General features: G+C 44.1%; 3 protein-coding genes across 3 annotated transcripts; 1 reads left to right on the top strand and 2 right to left on the bottom strand.

Moving 5' to 3' along the window:
* Positions 1 to 6,535: 6,535 nt before the first annotated feature.
* LOC100352118 (large ribosomal subunit protein eL19-like) lies at positions 6,536 to 7,268 on the bottom strand. Its single transcript, XM_051829724.2, has one exon. It carries the CDS (start codon positions 7,225 to 7,227, stop codon positions 6,637 to 6,639), a length of 591 nt encoding a protein of 196 aa, XP_051685684.2. The 5' UTR covers positions 7,228 to 7,268; the 3' UTR covers positions 6,536 to 6,636.
* Positions 7,268 to 16,238, top strand: LOC100356677 (olfactory receptor 14A16-like). The gene has a single exon (XM_051829721.2). It carries the CDS (start codon positions 11,842 to 11,844, stop codon positions 12,772 to 12,774), a length of 933 nt encoding a protein of 310 aa, XP_051685681.2. The 5' UTR covers positions 7,268 to 11,841; the 3' UTR covers positions 12,775 to 16,238.
* A 5,201-nt stretch (positions 16,239 to 21,439) lies between these two features.
* On the bottom strand, positions 21,440 to 22,399 carry LOC100356936 (olfactory receptor 6F1-like). Its single transcript, XM_070075736.1, has one exon. It carries the CDS (start codon positions 22,397 to 22,399, stop codon positions 21,440 to 21,442), a length of 960 nt encoding a protein of 319 aa, XP_069931837.1.
* Between the last annotated feature and the right edge of the window lie 860 nt (positions 22,400 to 23,259).

Below are 23,259 nucleotides of genomic sequence, written 5' to 3'. Positions count from 1 at the left end.
TCCTTAGGCCCCTCACCCACATGGGAGACCCAGAGGAGACCCCTGGCTCCTGGTTTGTACTCGCCCAGCTCTGGCTATTGTAGCCATTGGGAAGTGAACTAGAGGATGAACAATTTTTCTCTCCCTCTCTGTCTGTAACTCTGCCTTTCAAATAAAGAAATAATCTTTAAAACATGATTATGATACCCTGTCTCCCAATATTGGTGAGGAAGGCTCAAGGAAAAGAATTTTCAAGAAGGTCAGAAACTGATCCTAAGAGAAATGTGCACACCCAGGGATGTATTCATGCCCCTGTGATGTGTTCATGCACTTTAGTACCAAAGCAACTGATAATAAGTAAAATTAAATTGAAAAAACATTGTAGTTGCCATAAAAATGTTTTTGTACTCTATAGGAAAAATATATATGAAAAATAATTAAATAACTGCAGTAAGCATCCTGACTTGATATCTGTTTGCCACAGTACAAATGGCGGCAGAAGACAACATGGAGTCAATGAGGCTCCTACCTGTAGATCACCTGTGTTGTCTTTCTGGAAGTTTTGACTGGTGAGGAGGACAGGTACACAGGCATGCTACACAGCATCAAGGCTCCCTATGGGCACTGCTTTTGCACTCAGGACATTTTTGAGTTACATTTTATGAACTTGTAGTGAGACGTGGTGATTGTATTCTGAAATGAAAATATGGTGAGAACAATTTACTGCTCCAATATTTGACCCCACACACATTGATTCCCGAAAAATATAAAGGCTTTGCCATTGTACTCTTTTTTATTTTTTTAAATTTTTTAAATTTTTTACTTTTTTTTTTTTTTGACAGGCAGAGTGGACAGTGAGAGAGAGAGAGACAGAGAGAAAGGTCTTCCTTTTGCCGTTGGTTCACCCTCCAGTGGCTGCCTCGGCTGGTGTGCTGCGGCCGGCACACTGCGCTGATCTGATGGCAGGAGCCAGGTGTTTATCCTGGTCTCCCATGGGGTGCAGGGCCCAAGCACTTGGGCCATCCTCCACTGCACTCCCTGGCCACAGCAGAGAGCTGGCCTGGAAGAGGGGTAACCGGGACAGAATCCAGTGCCCTGACCGGGACTAGTACCTTGTGTGCCAGCGCCGCAGGCAGAGGATTAGCCTATTGAGCCACAGTGCCGGTGTCATTGTATTCTTAATAACAAAAATGAAATTGTCCTTTACAGTCCACGCTATAACTAAAAATGAAAATACATGAAGAACATTGATAACTCAAGAAAAAACTATTTTTATGAAAGGGTTTGCAATGCTTTTAAAAACTTTCCCCTATCTTTGATTATGTGATGCTATAAGAAAACCACTCACAATGCTGTTTTTCACATAAGGACTAAGAACAGAGGGCTTCTCACTGCTGTCATGAAAAGATGCTGCAGGTGCATTTCTCCTACTGGTAACAAAAAGGGCAAATTTATTATTTAGAAAGAAACCATTTAGACTCGGGGACAAACTCAAAACAGTATTACCACCCAGAAGAAAAATGTTTGCTTTTCCTGGAACAGATCGTGGTTGTTCAGTTCAGCCTAAGCTACAAGATTAGGATTGCTTCTTCTTTAGATGTAAACAATCTTAGAAAGGAAGTAGAAGATAGAGAAAAATTCATCCTAAACCAATGAATATGTCTATAAAAATAAACTCTAAAATATAAAATGAATCTACATATGTTTAAATTTCATTTTGTGGTTTCAGTTTGTAAACTGCATGCATTCATCTAAATGAGTATCTGAGGGAGGGAGGGCATTGCTTCAGACCAAAGGAGGATCCTAACTTACAGAAGCACTGGGGTCCCGTCATTTGGCCCACCCCTCCCTCACTAAGTGGGTGGGTGAGAACAGCCTGGATAGTGTCCCTGAGATACACTCACTGCTTGTGTTCTGTTTTGTGTTTTCCTAGAATGTTCTGGTATGAGGTCGATCTTCGTCAGTCTCTTTTCCAGCAGGGCTGTGTCTGGGAGCATCCTGTGTCCGTCGCATCACAGGGGAATGGACCAGGCGTCTCCTCACTGCTGTGTCCTGGTGTCCAGACCTGCTGCACTATGGATAAGCTCCAAACTCTTTTATTTTATTATCATTTTTGTTAATTTCAGCTGTGATTTCCCTGTGGCCAGTGAGTAGGGAGAAGTGAGGCCTGCGAGACCCTCGTGAGCAGCACAGGGATCATGAGCCTGGGGCCTGGAGAGCCACCCTCCACCCGGGACCTCCACCTGGGTTCCCCAGGGCCTTTCCTTGTGAGGGTCAGGGAGTGCTCCCTTGGCAGCAGGAGGAGGGAGGGAGCATCAGGAGGCTCAGAAATGTTGCCTCAGGAACCTAGGGAGAGCACTCTCAGTAGCGTCATTAGCTGCCACTGCCTCTGGTGTGCACCCCTCAGAAAGGAGGGCAGAAATCCATCCCAGCTATTCCAGCCACCAGGAGTGTGGGCAGAAAGTTGTGTTTCAGCATTCAAAGTGTAAATTAGAACAACCCTTTGGGCCAGCGCTATAGCACAGTAGGTTAATCCTCTGCCTGCGGTGCTGGCATCCCATGTGGGCACCGGTTCGAGTCCCGGCTGCTCCACTTCCCATCCAGCTCTCTGCTTTGGCCTGGGAAAGCAGTACAAGATGGCTCAAGTCCTTGGACCCTTGCACCCATGTGGGAGACCTGGTAGAAGCTCCTGGCTTTGGCTTTGGATTGGAGCATCTCCGGCCATTGCTGCCAATTGGGGAGTGAACCATCGGATGGAAGACTTTTCTCTCTCTGTCTTCCTCTCACTGTCTGTAACTCTACCTCTCAAATAAGTAATTTTTTTTTAAAAAAAGAACAACCTTCAAGAGTCTTCCTTTCCAATAGCAGAGCTACAAGAGAAATCACACAAGCACGAGACTGGCATCTCTTTATAACAAGTAACTCAAAAAAGGAAACATTCTTCTATTTTTATTTCTATGATTTTTATTTTTTAAAATTGATTCACAAGAATTGTGAGTATCTGTGTGCTCCCATGTGATGATCAGTGCACATGTCCATGGTCTAGGGTTCAACTGTTTTGTCACCACCACTCTACTTCCAGCCTCTGTGAGGTCGGTGTTTTAGATTCCACACATGAATCAGATCATATGACTTTTGTCTTTCTGTGCTTGGCTTATTTCATTTAACATGATGATCTGCAGTTACCTCCATGTAGTTAACAATGACAAGGTTTCATTCTTTTAATGGTTCACTAAGATTCCATTATTTGTACAAGCCACATTTTATATATCCATTAATTTATATATCCATTCATATCATTTTTATTTTCTCCATTTTTTCTTCTTTTTTTCAAAAATCTTTATTTATTTATCTTAAATGCAAAGTTACAGAGAGAGAGAGAGAGAGAGAGAGAGAGAATGAGGTCTTCCATCCACCTGTTCCCTCCCAAATGGCCACAGTGGTCAGGGTTCAGCCATTTTAAATCCAGGATCCAAGAGGTTTCTTCTGAGTCTCCCACATGAGTGTATTAGGGGTCCAAGTACTTGGGCCACCTTCTGCTCCTTTCCCAGGCACATTAGCTGGGATCTTGATCAGAAGTGGTACAGCTGGGTCTCGAACCGATGCCCACTGGGATACGATACCTAAGCCATAGATGGTGGTTAAATCTTTTATGCCACATTTCCTGCCCCTCATTCCTTGGCTATTGTGAATAGTGTTGCAATGCACACAGGAAGTGCAGATGTCTCTTCAACATGCTCATCTTGTTCCCTTTGAGTATATTCCCAGTAGTGGGACTGCTCGATCATATGTGGTTCTATTTTTGATTTTTTGTGGCAGCTCCATACTGTTTTCCACAATAGCTGTTCTAATTAGCATCCCACCAACATTTTTAATCAAGAGTTTCTGTTTCTCTGCATGCTCATTGGCAGTTGCAGTCTTTTGTCTGTTTGATAGTAGCCGTGCTACCTGAAGTGAGGTGATTTCTCCTCATGGTTTGTTTTTCATTTCCCTAATGACTTGTGAAGTTGAGCAGTTTTTCATACATCTATTTGCCATTATTATGCCTTCATTTGAGAAATGTTTACTCAGGTCTATTGCCTGTTTTGTAGTCAGATAATTTGTATTTTCGCTAATGAATTGTTCAAGTGGTTTACATAGTTTGCAAATTAACTTCTGTCAGATGAAATCCCATTGGTCCATTTTTCCTTTGTTGCTGTATTTTGGTGCCTTATCCAAAAGAAAAAAAAAAAAAAAATCCTTAACCACTCAAATGCCCTGAAGCATTTCCTCTGAATTTCCTCCTAGTCCTTTCAAAGTTTCAGGTGATATATTTAAGTCAAGCTTTAAAATCTGTTTTTGTACATGAGAAGAGATTGGGAAGGAGTCTGATTTCACTCTTCTGTGCATGTAGAGATAATTCTCCAGCACCATTTATTGAGACTTCCTTTCTATAAGCATGTTCTCAGCATCTTGTCAAAAGCAAATGGCTGCAGATGTGTGGGTTTGTTTCTAAGATCTATATTCTATTTCACCTGCTTCTATATCTGTTTTATGGCAATATCATGCTGTATTGATTATTGTAGCTTTATAATGCAATCTGGAGTTAGGGAGTATAATGCATCCTATTTTGTTCTTTTTGCTCAGGATTACTTTGGTCATTTGAGGTCTTTTTTGGTTCCATAGGAATTTTGCTGTTGGATATTTTAGTACTGTGATTTTCCAGATGGAAACACAAAGACAAAGAATTCAACTACACCTTACACCAAGTGCACATAACCCACATCACATCCAGCCACTGCAGAGTGTATACTCTTCTCAACAGCATGTAAAATATTCTTTTTAAAAAAAGATATTTATTTATTTATTTGAAAGTCAGAGTTGCACAGAGAGAGAAGGAGAAGCAGGGAGAGAGAGAGAGAGAGAGAGAGAGAGAGAGAGGTGTTCCATCCACTGGTGCACTCTCCAACTGACCACAATGGCCAGAGCTGTGCTGATCTGAAGCCAGGAGCCAGGATCCTCCTCTGGGTCTCCCACGCAGGCGCAGGGGCCCAAGGACCTGGACCATCCTCTACTGCTTTCCCAGTCCACAGCAGAGAGCTGGATCGGAAGTAGAGCAGCTGGGACTCGAAGTGGTGTCCATATAGGGTGCCGGCACTTCACGCAGCAGCTTTACACATTATGCCACAGTGCCAGCCCCGTAAAATATTCTTCAGACTATAATATTTGATATAGACATAAACTAGGACTGACCTGTGTGATACTGGAAATATCACACAGATAACCTCTGATTCTAGCAGCCTGCTGCACCCAGCGCTGCAACCCTCAACAATTTTCTATACCTAGCAATTTAATGAGGGATTGATTTAAACTTGGGAAAGACAAATTTCAAGTATACAGATATGAAGCAAAAATCCATTTAAATTCTACCTATTTATTTATTTGTTTGAAAATAAAAGAGAGGAAGAGGATGAGGGGCAGGGAGAGAGAGAGGGAGAGAGGAAGAGAGGGAGAGAGAATGAATTTCTCCCAAAATGCCTGCAACAGTGTGACAGCCAAGACTGGGCCAGGCTGAAGCTGGGAGCTGAGAACTCAATCCAGATCCCCTACGGGGATGACAGGAACCCAGTCCTGTGATCCGGCACTGCTGAATCCCAGGGTCTGTACTGGCAGGCAACAGGAGCCAGCTTCTTTTTGCTCAGGATTACTCTGGTCATTTAGGATTTTTTTTGTGGTTCCATATGCGTTTTACAGTTGGATATTTTAGTACTGTTATCATCCAGATGGAAAATCAGCAAACAGAAGCATTTGGCTATACTCTATGCTAGTGGACAAAACAGTCAACCATAGAATATTCCATTCAGCCACTGCTGTGTACACAATCTTCTCAACAGCATGTGAAATATTCTCCATGATACATGGTATGGTAGGTCACAAACAAATATCAACAAATTTTTGAAATTGAAATCATACTGAATATCTTTTCCAATCACAGTGAAGTAAAACTAGAAACAAATAAAAAGAAAATCTTTCAAAATGATGAAAATACACGGAAGTCAAACTATTTATTGCTGAACAACCCATCGAGGAAGAAACTAAGACGGAATTGAAAATTTTCTAGAAGCAAGTGGATATGGAAACACAGTATCAAAATGAATTGGATATAGAACAGCTGGCAACACCAACATCAAAAAGCAAAACATTTCTAGTAAAAAACTTACCATTACATATCAAGAGACTAGAAACATAAATAAAATAAAAGGTGCAAAGGAAAACATTACTATTGACATCACAGAAATATTAAGAATCATTAGAGATTATTATGAACAGCTTTATGAAGCAGGTTTGATAATCCCCAGACACAGTACGAAAATTGAATCTTAGAGAAATACAAAACCACAACCGGACAGTATGGAGTAACAAGATTAAATCAGTAACATACATTCTTCCATTTGAGAAAAGCCCAGGACCAAATCGCTTCATTCCTGAATAAGACCAAACATTTAGAAAATAAATAATATGAAAGCTTTTAAAATTATTTCCAACAATTGAAGAGGAAGAAATCCTTCCAATCTCATTTTTTTTTTTTTTGCGGATAAAGACGTGTTTTATTTTGATGACCGACCCACGGCTTCCCCAAGGCTGCTATGTACAGACAGAAGGGGGCGTCGTTTCTCTTCATTTCTTGGTCTCCTCCTCCTTGGACAGAGTCTTGATGATCTCCTCCTTCTTGGCCTGAAGGCGCTCCTCTCGGCGCTTGCGGGCCTCCTTGGTCTTCAACCTGCGGGCCTCAGCCTGGTCAGCCAGCAGCTTCTTGCGGGCCTTGTCGGCCTTCAGCTTGTGGATGTGCTCCATGAGGATGCGCTTGTTCTTGAACACGTTCCCCTTCACCTTCAGGTACAGGCTGTGGTACATGTGGCGGTCAATCTTCTTAGATTCACGGTATCTCCTGAGCAGCCGGCGCAAAATCCGCATCCTCCTCATCCACTTCACCTTCTCCGGCATCCGGGCGTTGGCTGTACCCTTTCGCTTACCTATGCCCATGTGCCTGCCCTTCCGGCGGGCCAAGGTGTTTTTCTGGCACCGAGCCCGGGAATGGACCGTCACAGGTTTGCGGATGATCAGCCCATCTTTGATCAGCTTCCGGATCTGCTGACAGGAGTTGGCATTGGCGATTTCGTTGGTCTCATTGGGGTCCAACCAGACCTTCTTCTTGCCACAGCGGAGGACGCTGGAGGCGAGCCTCTTCTGAAGCCTGAGCATGCTCATGGCTGCGGCCGAGGCGGCGAAAGGAAAGGACTCCCCAATCTCATTCTACCACACCAGTGTCACTCTGATGCCAAAATCAGACCAAGGCACAACATGGCTGGGATTCTCCAGGCGAATTAGAGCCAACAGAGTTAAGGCATTGTGAAAGGGAAGACACAGAGAAAAAAATGAGAGATGAAAACCTAACAAAGCAACTTAAGTCATTTTTCATGAATCATGAAGTTGCTACCAAACAATCACTTTGAAGGTGGGCAAGATGTCTGCACTCAGAGGTTGTAGAGTGAACGGTGCTGAAAATAGTCATCACCACTGAGCTTGGGATGAGAAACATCCAGAAGGATTTAGTGTGATGATAGCAGTGGTGTGTGAAGTGGGCATTGTTCACTTTCAACATCTGCTTGCTGAAAAGGCTCCAGACCTGAAGCAGTCTGCAGGGGGTAGGGAGGAGCTTCAGCGCAGGCATGGCAGGCAGTGGGTAATGGGGAATGAGCAACAGGTGGATCTCTTGCATCTGAAGTGCCCAGTGACACCCTGTGTGGTGTCCTTCCACTCTGGGTCACACAGGACCCACATGGCCTCCAGGTCTTGAACAGTATTGGCACTGATTGAAGGACTGTGGCACCAGAGCTGGTCCATCTAATCCCCTTCTGGCTATGTGTCCAGCTTCACCATCAAACATGTTGTGAATTGCAATTAAATTATTTATATAAGCTGTGTTGTCAGAGCAGCACATCTGGCTGAAGAACAGCCTGTGGACCTGGTGACAGAACACGGTTCACCTGCAGCCAGCAGTGTACACCTGGCCACAGAGTGTGGTTCACCTGCAACCAGCAGTGTGCAACCAGCATTGTGGGTCTGGTGACAGACTATGGTTTACCTGTAGTCATATGGGAACTTTGGTCAAGGCTCGTTGGCTCCAGAGGTAAACTTATGATTAATCCAGGTTTATGATGGAAGTGACAAAAGAGACATTAACAGAAGCAGATGGTCACTAATGGGGATCTGATTTGACATAGTTTCTTATCTGAAGAAAACCAAATACAATAAATATTTTTTTAAAATACAATTTTAAGGCAACAATATAAGAAAACCCTTAATACCAAAATTGGAATCTTCAGATTTAAAGCATCCTGTGAATTCTAGTAAAAGGGTGGAGCAAAGAAGTTCATTCTGGTGAAAAACACTAGGAATAAAGCACGTGTGGGAGCCAGTGTTGTGGTGCTGTTGGTTATCCTTGCCACACATGCTGTCTGTGTCTCACACTGGAGTGTCCATTCAAGTGCTGGCTGTTAGAACAGCTTCTAATCCAGCTTCCTGTTAATGCACCTGGGAAGGCAGCACACCATGCCCAAGTGCTTGGGCCCCTGCTACCCAAATGGGAATCCAGGATGAATCTTCTGGCCTCAGCCTGGCCCAGACCTGCTGGTTGTGGCCATTTAGAGAGTGAACAAGTAGAGGGAAAATCAATCTCTCTCCCTCTCTTCTCTCTCTCTCTCTGTGTCTCTGTCTCTGTCTCTCTCTGTCTCCCTATCCCTCTTTCTCTCTCATTGCCTTTCAAATAAAAACAAACAAGCAAATAAATAGATAGAAAAACAACAGCATCAACAACAAAACACTTCCAAGGACATAAAACCAAAACATCATATTCTGGAGTTTGTGAATTCTCTGCAATGACACTTACTTCTAAAAAGCACTCTGGCACCTCACAGTTTTATTTCCATCAAAAACTTTAAATAAAAAAAAATCTATGAAATAAGTATGAGATTAAAAATTAGCAGGATTAAGTTTCAGATGATTATGACTTCATGTTCAGAAAACCAGAATTAATATTGGAACAGTCAATTAATACAGCAATTAGCAAAAAGTAACATATTGAGACAGTGAGGCGATTTAATAATTAGCTAAAAGTAACATATTGAGACTGTGAGGTAATTCAATAATTAGCTGTCAGAATAGCTACAATGATAAAGCAATGGGATCCAATATGTATTTAGGCAATTAATATTTACAGACACAATGGAATAAAACACCCAAGGCAAGTTACCAAATTCTCAGTTGAAGCTCTTGGAAAATGAGCTGGGAAGAAGTATAAGATAGTAGTACTATGACAAAAACTGACAAATTTAAATACTTCCCGGAAAGTGGCAAAAGAATGTATGGAGGCTTGAACAACAAATAGGAAACCACCTCTTGTTTTGTACATTGTTTTGTGCATAGCATGTAGAGGGAGAGAAAATCCTTTCTTAGAAAGACCCCAAACCAGAGGCTATTAATAGACCTGTATTGAATAAAGCCTCATGGACAACATATCATTACAAAGAAGGAGAGGAAAAGCAAAACCCATGTTCATGTTTTTGATGTCTAAGATGCATGAGTCACAGACCTTCAACTCCTTGTGTACATTTTAGACAGAGAATGAGAAAGCCCATGAAGATTTCTCATGTAAGTGTTGAGACAAATTGCTCAACACTTTGTAATGTGTCCTCAGCCTGACGGTTAAATGCCTATGCATCTGTGAACACCGTCACCTTCCTCCTGTGTTCATGTAGCAGAGTGAGGGGCACAGGCAGATGCTGGACTGAGCCCACAGTTCCGCAGATAGTTGAGGCCATGCCAGAATCCATTCCTTTCTAGAAGCAATGTGAGAGTTAATTTGGCTGTGCTCCCAGGGCACTTGGGAGTCGCTTTAAAACACAGGAGGAGCATCAGGCGGCCTCCATCTGGGTTACCAGGGTGTGCACGTCTGCCAGCATCCCGGGAGGGTCACTCTGGCCATGCCCTGACACCCTGGGCACATGAAGTCAGAGGCTCTCTCCTGTGCTATTTCCTTGTCTGCGTTGTGTTCACGGGGCTGCCTGGAAGCCGGCAGAGGCACCAGGAGAGTGAACAGTGATGGCTGTGGTCATCTCCTAGCTGCCTGCATGAATGTAGGGAGAGGCCCCACCCAGCCACCTCGCCAAGCCAAAGGACGTGGACATGTTACACCCCAGAGGGTACAGCAGTGTGGGTGAGACAGGGGATAGAGGGAGAAAAGGAGAGAGAAGAGAGGGAGATCTTTCAGCTACTAGTTCATTCTCCAAATAGGGGCAGCAGGCAGGACTGGGCTATGCTGAAGCCACGACCAGGATCTCCCATCTACAAAACCTTCCTGGGGCAGGACTGGGTTGTTGGAGGCCCTGACAGGGAGAAGACACAGTGGCACCCAGGGCTGTGGAGCGAAGCCACGTGTGCTCCCATCCCCCCCTGCCAGGGGTGATGTGGGACTCATCACCCAAGTTCCCCGCTGCTCCCATCTTCTGTCTGATGGCAGGTAGGGGTTGCTTTAGCCTTGATGTCATTTACAGTGATTGACATCTGAGGACATCTCAGAGTGGGGCTGGGGAGGCTGGTGTCTTGGATTTACTGTCCCAGTGGTGTGTGTCTTGTGCTGTGGCTCATTCCGGCTTGAACCAAGGTGCCAGCGGCTCACTTCCTTCAGTCTTTTACCCTGAAGAAAGTGAAAGAGCCACCCATGGTTCTGGAAGGGTCCAAGAGATCCCTGAGAACTCCCTGGTGCACCCTCCTTGCCTGGCCTGGGGATCTGACCTTGAATTACCCAGAACAGAAGAGCTGAGAAGCTCACAAAGAAATGTCCTGTGAGCCCAGAGATCTTGTCAGAGGCCACCACCATCCAGTGAGCTCTGACTTTGTTCCTGTTGGGATTTGCTGTAACTGGTTTATCTGAATGAATGGAATGGAAAGGCACACGCTTGGTTCAAGCTAGTGAAGAATTTGCTGTGGTCAGAATCTTCCCGGAGGAGGGGGAGAGGAATCAGCCTTGAGTCCAGGCAGGTGCTCAAGCTTCAGCCCATGTCACACCCAGCTGCAGCGTGGTTCTGCACAGCTTGGGGCACCCCTCTCCCCCCACCTGCTGGGTGCTCCCACAGCAGGGGCTGCGTCTCCAACCCCTTGCCAGCTCAGTCTTCATGCTGTGCTGCTGACCCAGGGCCACGCTTGGGAGACCACTGAGCATAGGTCTTTCTATGAGCAAGAACAGTCTGCATCATTGAAAAATGCCTACAACTTCCAGAAGTTTGAAAGAATTCCGAGGCAGTACTAGAGACATGGTTTTGTCCATTGCTGAGATCTGCCTGCTGTAAAGTCCTTCACAGCTTTTCTTGACTCGGGCTAAGAAGACAGGAGGCATGGAGGAAGCTGTTATTTGGGAAAGGTGGAGTAAACTCAGATGACCTATCCAGGGACACAGAACTAGGAAATGCTTGTTTAAAAATTGGTTTAGGGCTGATAATTCCAGAGCCCAAGGCTTCTCTCCTCTACATTTCCACTCAAAGTCTGAAGTCCCGTGGGATTCAGATCTGGAGAACCTTAACCTTGGCGGTGCCACGGGGGTGTGGTTTGGGCCACACTGCTGCCCTAGCAGTGACAGGTGCAGTGTGGGTGCTGGGATGAGAGGACCTCACGGGAGGCATCCCAGTGTTGGGCTTGGTGACCTCACACTTTCTGCCAGAAGCACCTGGGAGTGGGAGAGGGGCAGTTAACAGCAAAGGCAGGGGAGCCGTGGGCAGTCTCAGGCTGCCACTTTGCTTTTCGAGACATTGGCTAAAGGCCAGAGCGATGGCCAACCTCACCTCTGGCAGCTCCTTCCTCCTGCTGGGCTTTCCCAGGGCCCAGGAGCTCTGGCTTCTCCAGGCTGTGCTCTTTCTGGTGCTTTACCTGGCAGCTCTCCTCGGGAACCTTCTCATCCTCACCCTTGCCACTGTGGACTGCCGGCTGCACACCCCCATGTACTTCTTCCTGAGGAACCTGTCCCTCCTGGACATGTGCCTCATCTCCGCCACGGTTCCCAAGTCTGTCGCAAACTCTCTGACGAGACAAAACACCATCTCCTTCCTCGGTTGCGTGGCACAGGTATTCCTCTTCTTCCTCTCGGCCACGACAGAAGTGGCTCTGCTCACGGCCATGTCCTACGACCGCTATGTTGCCATCTGCCACCCACTCAGGTATGAGATCATCGTGAGCCAGGGAGCCTGCGTGCAGATGGCGTCCTCTTCCTGGGTCAGTGGGGCTCTCAATGCAGTCCTGCACACGGTGGCCACGTTCTCTGTGCCCATGTGTGGACCCCTCCACGTCCACCAGTTCTTCTGTGACGTCCCACAGCTGCTGTCCCTGGCCTGTTCCCGCAACGTGGGGGAATTGGTGGTGATAGGGCTCAGCCTAGCACTGGACTCTGTGTGCTTTGTGTTGATTGACGCTTCCTACATCCACATCTTCTCTGCAGTGCTGAAGATGCCCTCCCGGAAGGGCAGAGCCAAAGCTTTCTCCACGTGCCTGCCTCACCTTGCAGTTGTGACTCTCTTCCTCTCTTCTGGCTTTTTTGCCTATTTACGCCCTCTGCCCTCGAATCCCTCACTCTGGGATTTGCTGGTTTCTGTGTTCTACACGGTGGTGCCACCCACCGTGAATCCCCTCATCTACAGTCTGAGAAATAAGGACATGAAGGAGGCATTGAGAAAACTGCTCAGGGGTAGATTCCGCCCTTCAGGTTAGAAGAGTGAGACTCACGCACCCCCTGGTCACCTCATTCACTACGTTATTATCTGAATAATCTGGTTATATAGCGTGAGCACGATATTGTGTATTTAAAGTAGGAATTATTGTATGAAAAGGCCACTTGTACTCATGCACATTCTACTTTGGAAGGCTCCTCATGGCCAGGGAAAGAGGGTGGCCCTCCACTGGTGATGGAGCAGTCGACGTGGACCTTCCATCTGTCATCCTTCGTGTGTGACAAGTGATGTATGAACAGGAACCGGGACATCAGAAGCACACTTGGGGCCTCCCAGGTGAAGCGAACGCAGGGCCATTCTTAGCAGTATCCGCAAAGACACGTGGGATGATTTGCATGACCTACTCTGAGGTGAAAGGGAATGGAGGTGATGGTTGTATAGCCTGAGGTTGTGCTTAACGCCACTGAGTCAGGGAAGTGAAAATGCTTGCTTTTGTGTTATGTGACTCAGCATTGCCACCAGCTTAAAAACAAAACAGAAGAGTCTATTGTCCATCCATCTTTCTCTTTTGTTTCCCAAACTTACTGTATGTGTTTTCTGATGTGGCTGTGTTCTTGCAGTCTAGTGAGAAGACACAGACACATCAAAACTCAACCTTATGGAGGACATGGATGTCAGGGCACAGAGGTAATTTGATTTTCTGGAAAACGAAAGACCCTGGAAAAGGAGAAGACCAAAGCGAAAACAGAAGAGAGTGCAAAACCAAACCAAACCCAGCAAAGGGTCTGAGTTGGTAACTAAAGTGAAGTTGCTCTGGAAGCGCTGAAGTGTGCAGAGTGGATGGTGGCAACTCCGGATGGAAACAGACTTCAGACACGCATAGAGAGGGAGAGAGTTGGAGGTTGGGTAGAAGGAGGGAGAGAGGGAGTCTGATCACTTGTTGCTTTGTAGATGAAGTTGCTATAGGCGCTTCTTTGTCACATATCTAAGTCCTAAATATGTTCAGAGAGACAAAAACAGCAGCCACGAAAATTGAGTTTATAACCAATAAGAGCTCCAGGTACTCATAACTTCTGGATGCACAGCCCACTGTGGCCCAGGGCTATTTTACCAGTCCTGAGCTTAGTGTGTCTGTTGTTTGCCTGAGATTATCCCAGACTGTCAGTTTCTCTTGACAGGCTGAGACATTTCTTAGTACCATTGGCCTGATCAATGTAAAACTTACTTCAGTTGTAATTTGACATTTATTTATCCAAGTCTTTCACGCATGTCTCTTTATGAGCAAACTGTGTCACTCTCCACACTTAAATCTCTAATGTCGAGCTGAGCATACAAATGACTGGGTATTTTCAGCAAATATTTATTGAACATATGGGTTACTGGACAATACCCACATCTTTTCTTATAGCACCAGAAGTTTGCTTTTACCCTTACCCTAGAACTTGTTGATCTCTTGTTTGAACTATGCATGTTGGGTATATTCGTAACGTCTAGAGATTGTTTAATGTATTTGTCAGTGTGAGAGATTCTAAACATCTGGTAGAAAAATATCATTAAAATTGATTCAAAATGGATTTATGAACAAATTCAATTTTCAATGCCCTTGAACCTAGGATTGTTTCTGTTTGTAATGAGTTGCCTTGCAATTCATTCCAACAGTAATGGATTAGTTTTGCATTTAAAAATGCTATATTTTTTCAGATTTGACAATTTAAAAAATATTTATTTATTTATTTGACAGTCAGAGTTACAGAGAGGCAGAGGCAGAGAGGGAGAAGCCTTCCCTCCACTGGATCACTCCCCAGATGGCTGCAATGGCTGGAGCTGAGCCTATCTGAAGCCAGGAGCCAGGAGCTTCTTCCAAGTCTCCCACTCGAGTGCAGGGGCCCAAGGACTTGGGTCATCTTCCACTGCTTTCCTAGACTGGGACTCAAAATGGAGCCCATATGGGATTCTGGCACTGCAGGCAGCAGCTTTACCTGCTATGCCACAGCGCTGATCCTGAGATTTGACATATTTTTTTTTTTTTGACAGGCAGAGTGGACAGTGTGAGAGAGAGACAGAGAAAAAGGTCTTCCTTTTCTGTTGGTTCACCCCCCAATGGCCGCTGCTGCCAGCGAGCTATGACTGGCACACTGCGCTGATCCGAAGCTAGGAGCCAGGTGCTTCTTGTGGTCTCCCATGTGGGTGCAGGGCCCAAGGACTTGGGCCATCCTCCACTGCACTCCTGGGCCACAGCAGAGAGCTGGACAGGAAGAGGAGTGACCGGGACAGAATCTGGTGCCCTGACCAGGACTAGAACCCAGTGTGCAAGCGCCACAGGCAGAGGATTAGCCTATTGAGCCTTGGTGCTGGCTGATTTGACAATTTTTAACATTTTTCCATATTCACTTCATATATGAATACTATATACCTACAAATTCATATGATTTTTCTTGGAAGTTGAGATATTAATTAATGTAAAGTGAAATTCAAGACAGTGATCATAAAATGAGGAAAGAAGGGCTTATTATTATGTAGAGGGTACAATTCATATTATTTATGACTTTTTATATGCCAAATAATATGACATCCACACATTTTGTTGCAAATGTCATCTTTTTATTTAATCAATTTATTTTTTAATGAATACAAATTTACAACTTAGGAAATATAGTTATTCTTCCCTCCATAACCGCCCTCCCACCCACACTCCTACCCCACTTCCTCTTCCCTCTACTCTTTCCAGTCCCATTCTCCATTAAAATTCATTTTCAATTAACTTTGAACACAGAAGGCCAACTCTGTACTAAGTAAATATTTCAACAATTTGCACACACATGCACGCACATACACACACAAATTGTTTGAGAACAAGTATCACAGTTAACTCTCATAATACTACTCATCGAGAACAGAGGTCCTGCATAGGAAGTGCGTGCACAGTGACTCCTGTTGTTAATTTAACAATTAACACTCTTATGTATGACATCAGTGACCACCCAAGGCTCTTGACATGAGCTGCCTATGTGATGGAAGCCTTTTGAATCCACAAACTCCATCAGTATTTAGACAAGGCCTCCCTTCAAAGAAAAGTACATCCTTCTTTGATGGCCACTTCTTTCTGCTGGGAATCTCACTCACAGAGATCTTCATGTAGAATATTTTTGCCAGTGTCTTGGCTTTCCATGCCTGAAATGCTCTCATGGGCTTTTCAGTCAGACCAAGAAGACTTAATGGCTGACTCTGAGGACAGAGTGTTACTTAAAGCAATGGTCATTCTATGTGTCTGCTGCATGGACTGTTTCCCATGTTGGAGCATTCCCTTATTTTTAATTCTATTATAATTACCTGACACTTCAATTTGTTAAGTCAACAACAGGAGTCACTGTGCACTTACTCCTCATGTAGGATCTTTGTCCTTAGTGTGCTGTACATTGAGATTTAATGCTATAACTAGTACTCAAACAGTATTTTTCACTTTATGTTTCTGTGTGGGAGCAAACTGTTGAAATCTTTACTTAATGTATGCTAAACTGATCTTCTGTATATAAAGAGAATCGAAAATGAATCTTGATGTGAATGGAAGGGGAGAGGGAGTGGGAAAGGGGAGGGTTGTGGGTGGGAGGGACGTTATGGGGGGGAAGTCATTGTAATCCATAGGCTGTACTTTGGAAATTTATATTCATTAACTAAAAGTTAAAAAAAAATAAAAAAAAATTACCTGACACTTGATCCTATTTATATGTTCACTTTAACACTTAATGTGATCACTTTGACACCTTAGATGGCATTTTTGTCACTCAGCTTAATGGAATTTGGAGTCCTAAGACAAGTTTTTATACTGTACCCTTAGAAGTTAGTTCTTAGGAACATGTATGTAGAACTATACAGCTTTACAGTTATAAATTTCCTCCTCCCTCTTTTATTCCCGCTCTTGTTTCTTACTGAGGTCTATCCTTTTTTTTTTTTATCTTTTATTTAATGAATATAAATTTCCAAAGTACGACTCATGGGTTACAATGGCTTCCCCCCCCATACCGTCCCTCCCACCCACAACCCTCCCCTTTCCCACTCCCTCTCCTCTTCCATTCACATCAGGATTCATTTTCAATTATCTTAATATACAGAAGATCAGCTTAGTATAGAGGTCTATCCTTAATTGACTTTATACACATATGACTAACTCTATGTTAAGTAAAGAGTTCAACAAATAGTAAGAAGGGAAAAAAGTGAAAAAATAAAAAGAATACAAGTGTTCCTTGACAGTTAATACAAGGGCAGCTCAAATCATCCCTTCTTGATGTGTCAATTTCACTTCTGCAGATTTTGTTTTATGTGCTCTATTCATTCTTGCAGATCAGGGAGAACATATGGAATTTGTCCCTTTGGGACTGGCTTATTTCACTAAGTATGATGTTTTTCAGATCATCCATTTTGTTGCAAATGACCAGAAACAAGGATGTCAAATATCTCTATGATGAAAATTACACAACATTAAAGAAAGAAATAGAAGATACAAAAAAATGAAAAAATCTTCCATGTTCTTTGATTGGAAGGGTCATTATCATCAAAATGTCCATTCTTTTGAAAACAATTTATAGATTCAATGTGATACCAATCAAAATACCAAAGTCATTCTTCTCAGATCTAGAAAAATGATGCTGAAGTTCATATGGAAACACAGGAGACCTTGGATAGGTAAAGCAATCTTATGTAACTAAACCAAAGCCAGATGCATCACAATTCCAGATTTCAAGATATTCTTCAAGGCAGTTATAATCAAAACAGCCTGATACTGGTACAAAAACAGATGGATAGACCAAAGGAGCAGGATAGAATCACCAGAAATCAATCCAAGCATCTACAACCAACTTATATTTAACCAAGGAGTTAACACCAATCTCTGGAGCAAGGACAGTCTCTTCAACAAATGGTGCTGGGAAAACTGGATTTCCACATGTAGAAGTATGAAGCAAGACCCCTACCTTAATCCACTCAAAATGGATTAAAGATCTACATCTCCGACATGACACCATAAAATTATTAGAGAACAGTGGAGAAACCCTGCAAGACATTGGGATAGGCAAAGAGCTCTTGGAAAAGACCCCAGAAGCACAGGCAGTCAAAGCCAAAATTAACCAATAGGATTGCATTAAATTGAGAAGTTTCCATACTGCAGGAGAAACAGTGAGGAAAGTAAAAAGGCAACCAACAGATTGGGAGAAATTATTTGCAAACTATGCAACTGATAAAGGACTAATAACTAGAATATACAAAGAGATCAAGAAACTCCACAACAACAAAACAAACAACCTAGTTAAGAGATGGGCAAAGAACTTAAAAGACATTTTTCTTTCTTTATTTTATTTTTTTTATATATTTGACAGGTAGAGTTACAGACAGTGAAAGAAAGAGACAGAGAGAAAGGTCTTCCTTCCATTGGTTCACTCCCCAAATGGCTGCCATGGCTGGCACCGCACCAAAGCCAGGAGCCAGTTGCTTCCTCCTGGTCGCTCATGCGGGTGCAGGGGCCCAAGGACTTGGGCCATCTTCCACTGCCTTCTCGGGCCACAGCAGAGAGCTGGACTAGAAGAGGAGCAATCGGGACTACAACCTGGCACCCATCTGGGATGCCGACGCCACAGGCGGAGGATTAACCAAGTGAGCCATGGTGTAGGCCCCAAACAGACATTTTTTCAAAGGAGGAAATCCAAATGGCCGGCAGACACATAAAAAAATGTTCAGGATCACTAGCTGTTAGAAAAATGCAAATCAAAACCACAATGAGGTTCCGCCCCACCCCAGTTACAATGGCTTTCATACAAAAATCAACAAACAACAAATGCTGGCGAGGATGTGGGGAAAAAAGTACCCTCATCCACTGTTGGTGGGATTGTAGCCACTATGGAGGACAGTGTGGAGATACCTCAAAAATCTGAATATAGACCTACCATATGACCCAGCCATCCCATTCCTGGGAATTTACCCAAGGGAAATTAAATCAGTAAATAAAAAAGTTATCTACACCCCCATGTTTATTGCAGCTCAATTCACAATAGCTAAGACATGGAACCAAACTAAATGCCCATCAACTGAAGACTGGATGAAGAAATTATGGAATATGTACACTATGAAATACTACACAGCAGCCAATGTCATATCTTTAATCATCATTTATTTGTTTATATGTGTGTGAAGTAAGGAACCTAAAATTTTATTCCAAGTGCAAAGTGAGTTATGCTTAAGAAATTAATTACACTTTTAGATTTCATTAAAATATAAATATTGACAATGCTACAAAATACATATGAATCTGCTTTAAATTTCTCTTCAGCTGTTCCATTATCATTTTCTTGCTGCAAATCACCCTTATTGGATTGTGACAGCATTCAGCAAGACTAAAACCCTTCTGAGGCTCAATCCTCTTGTTAGAATTCAAACATAATCACAGCTATTCTCTACATTTGTGTTTTCTATGGCATTACTTTGTGTGGTTGTACGATATGGTTGTGGGCTGTGGCTATTTCAAAAATTTTCTTTTCTTGTGGGAATTGAAATTTCCTACTGGGTGATCAGGGCAAGGAATAGCAGTTAATGGGTCAGAAAAAGAGAAATTTCCTGAACGAGACTGCCCTGGGTGTCTGCACCCACATCTCCCTCTTACCTCTGAGCCACAGGACTTGCAGTGTCCTGTCTCTCATCCACCTGTGCTGTGCATGTCCAGGAAGGAAAATGTCCACAGCTAAGTCTGGAACTGATTTTTCCTACCCTGAAACACAGGTGAAAACAAATAACCAAGTCAGTTGTCTTGTAATTAATCTAGTGTGCTGTCTTAATGGTAATTACTGTTGGAAAGATACCTGGAAGTCGTATTTATGAATGTGTTTGGGAGACTACACCTGGCTTCTCTGGTTTGCTGAGGTAACAAACTTAGAATTAATCAATATACAGATGCAGCCCATTGAAACATGGCAATGACTGCTATATGGTGATGCAGTATAAAATGGAGACATCTCTTCACACATATTTATGTAAGGCCGTGGCCCTCAGGGGTGGTGTGGAGACCTCATACACTCAGTCTGGGTTACGGTCCATTTTAATATGGTGGTGAGGAATGAATTCTGGTCTCCGAATTCACGCTGGGCCAATGTCTTGCAGGATCCCTACTGGATTTCAGATGTACCGAGATCCACTGTCATCAGGGAGCTTAGGTTTCACAAAGAATTTTTGAGGGGTGGATAAACAATGTTTCCTGTTGCATAATCTCAAGCACTTCAGCTGGCTACTGAGATATTTAGAGAAGAAAAGATTAAATTCATTAAACCTACATCACTATTTTCTTTCTCAGAAGCTACTAAGTGGTTGAGAGGCTATAGCAAATTATTTAAGGATTTGAAGTTGACAAAAGTGGGAGATGGTGTTGTGGCGCCATGTGTTAAGTTGCCATTGGCAATGCCAGCATCCACTATGAATGCCAGTTTGAGGCCCTGCTGCTCCGCTTCCAGTTCAGCTTCGTTAATGCATCTTGGGAAAGCAACGGAAGGTGGCCCTAGTAACTGGGTCTCTGCCCACCCTCCAAGTCCCCCGTGTAGGAGAACTGGATGGAGTTTCTGGCTCTTGGCTTCAGCCTGGTCCAGCACTGGCTATTGTAGTTATTTCGAGAGTGAAACAGCAGATGGAAGATCTCTCTCTCTCTCTCTCTCTCTCTTTCTATGTGTCTCTACCCTTCTCTCTCTCTCTCTTTGTCACCCTCTCTTTGAAATAGTAAATGAATCTTTTAAAAAGTAATAATGACAAAAGGAAATACAAATTAATGTGGAGAACTGGACTACCTCAGGTGAGAAAGAAAGGAAAGGAATGAAAGTGAAGTATTACCCATGGTAGGTGGCATAGTCCTCGAGAATATAATATTTGAAGGCATGCCATCATACCCTACTAGGACTGACCTGTGCAATGCTAGAAATCCTCACACAGATAACCTCTGAATCCAGCAGCCTCCTGCACCCAGCACCACAACCCTCTACAACTCTGTACACCTAGCAACTTAATGAGGGGTTCATCTAACCTTGGGAAAGACAGTCTTTCAAGTATATAGATATGAAGCAAATATCCGTTTAAATTTTACTTATTTATTGACTAGAAAATAAAAAAAGGAGAGGAAGATGGAGAGACAGAGAGAGAGAGAGAGAGAGAGAGTACTCCCATATTCTGATTTCTCACAAAATACCAGGGGAGTGACTGCTTTATAACTGCATTTCACATAAGTAAAATTTATCTTTAAATAAATGAATAAATGAATGTATAAAATAAAATATTCAGCCAGTGCCACAGCTCACTAGGCTAATCCTCCACCTGTGGCGCAGGCATCCCGGGTTCTAGTCCCAGTTGGGGCGCCAGATACTGTTCCGGTTGCTCCTCTTCCAGTCCAGCTCTTTGCTGTGGCCCAGGAAGGCAGTGGAGGATGGCCCAAGTGCTTGGGCCCTGCACCCGCATGGGAGACCAGGAGGAAGCACCTGGCTCCTGCCTTTGGATAGGCGCAGCAGCAGTGCGCCGGCCATGGCGGACTTTTGGGGGGGGTGAACCAACTTTCTCTGTCTCTCTGTCTCTTTCTCTCTCATTGTCTAATTCTGCCTGTCAAAAATAAATAAATAAAATATTCGATACTTAACATTTTAAAATATGGTTTGAGAATCTACTCTGAAGTGCTCACTTCTGTTGATAACTCAAAACTCCTGCCTGTTTCTGAACAAGAGAAATCTCTTTTGTTGCAGGAATTTCCTGAACGCATTCTTCACATCTTTGTTTCTCAGAGTGTAAATGAGAGGGTTTACCAGGGGGGTGATCACACAGTAGAACACCGAGACCACCTTCCTGGTGGTGAAGTTGTACTTGGAGGGAGGGCGGACATAGGTAAAGATGATAGTGCCGTAATAGATGGTGACTATGGAGAGGTGGGAGGCGCATGTTGAGAAAGTCTTCTTGCGAGCCTCCCGGGAAGACAGCCTGATGATGGTGACCACAATGTTGCTGTAGGAGGACATAGTGAGAAGGAAGGAATTGAAAATCACAACAGATGTGCAAGTGTAGCCCACGGCCTCCACCAGGGAAGTATCTGAGCAGGAGAGCTTAAAAATGGGATCTGCATCACAAAAGAAATGGTTGATCTTCTGGGGACCACAGAAGTTCAGATGAGTGATGAGTATGGTAGGTGGAAGGGGGGCAATGAAGCCCCCAATCCAAGACCCTGCAGAGCAGCGCAGGCAAATCTGGAGGCTCATGAGGAGGGAGTAGCGCAGAGGGTTGCAAATGGCCACGTAGCGGTCATAGGCCATCATGGCCAGCAGGATGCACTCTGTGGCCCCCATGGAGAAGAAGAAGTAGTACTGGGTGATGCAGCTAGCGACGGAGATGGTGACAGCCTTGGAGAGGAGGGTGGCCAGTAATTTAGGCACCGTGGTGGTCGTGTACCAGATCTCCAGGAAGGACAAATTTCCCAAGAAAATGTACATGGGCGTCTGCAGTGTGGGATCCATGAGAACAATGACAATGATGAGGGTGTTTGCTACTAGGGAGAGCAGGTACACGGTGAGAAACATCATGAAGAGCATGCGCTGCAGAGAGGGCGTGCCCGGGAACCCCAGGAAAATGAACTCTGTCACTGCCGTGTGGTTTGTTCCACCCATGTCTCATCTGCTGTCGTCTGAGAGGGAGGAAAGCAGGAAGCAAGAATGGATGATTCTGTGTGTGTAGGAAATTAGTAATGGAGCCCCTGATAATAAAGGAAATGATGGCTTTGCATGGATTATCTTATTTGATTTTCAAAAATATTTCCAATAACTCACTGTTTAGAAATAGAGGAACTCAGGTTTCAGAGCTTTTCCCTCAGTGGCCCCCCCCGCATATGGCATGGTAGGTCTGGAGCCCAGGAGGGCTGTCTGCAAGGACCACTGCCCACACTGGTACATGAGTGTGGGTATGGGGAAGAGCATGGCCCTGGCCCCCATAATGATCTCACAACCTGAAGTGAACACAGCAATGGGGAAATCAACAATGAAGCCAGCAGGGTCCGGTGACTGGGGCCTCTGCATTCACAGTTACTCCGTGGAGAGAGACTCCTGATGAATGAAACGTTGCTTACAGCATTCAACCCATGACCCCTGGTGCACCTGTGAGTCAGAGATGGGAGGGAGATGGCTGCAGGAGTAAACCCCATCTGCAGGACAAAGTGAGGGTCGACTCAATATGGCTAAGAAGTTTCATTCTTGAGTATTCGTCTGCCTTTCCTCATCTGTGACTGTTTGTCTTAAAAATGGTTGTGACACCCTGTCTCCCTGTATTGGTTAGGAAGAGTCAACAAATACATTTTAAAGAAGGTCAGAAAACTCGTCCTTCGATAAATGGGCACCACCAGCGATGTATTAATGCTCTTGTGATGTGTTCATGCACTTCAGTGCTGAAACTTCCAGAAAATAGGTGAAAGTAAAGTGAAAAGTCATCCTAGCAGCCATAAAAATGTTTTTGTTTTTGTCTAGACAAATACCTT

This window comes from Oryctolagus cuniculus, chromosome 6 (genome assembly GCF_964237555.1).
Source record: "Oryctolagus cuniculus chromosome 6, mOryCun1.1, whole genome shotgun sequence".
Lineage (NCBI taxonomy): Eukaryota > Metazoa > Chordata > Mammalia > Lagomorpha > Leporidae > Oryctolagus > Oryctolagus cuniculus.
The sequence above is the reverse complement of the archived record's forward strand: the minus strand, read 5'-3'. Positions and strand labels throughout refer to the sequence as shown.

Coding starts and splice junctions, on each gene's coding strand:
- LOC100352118 (XM_051829724.2), bottom strand. CDS start 7,227: ATGAGCATGCTCAGGCTTCAGAAGAGGCTCGCCTCCAGCGTCCTCCGC.
- LOC100356936 (XM_070075736.1), bottom strand. CDS start 22,399: ATGGGTGGAACAAACCACACGGCAGTGACAGAGTTCATTTTCCTGGGG.
- LOC100356677 (XM_051829721.2), top strand. CDS start 11,842: ATGGCCAACCTCACCTCTGGCAGCTCCTTCCTCCTGCTGGGCTTTCCC.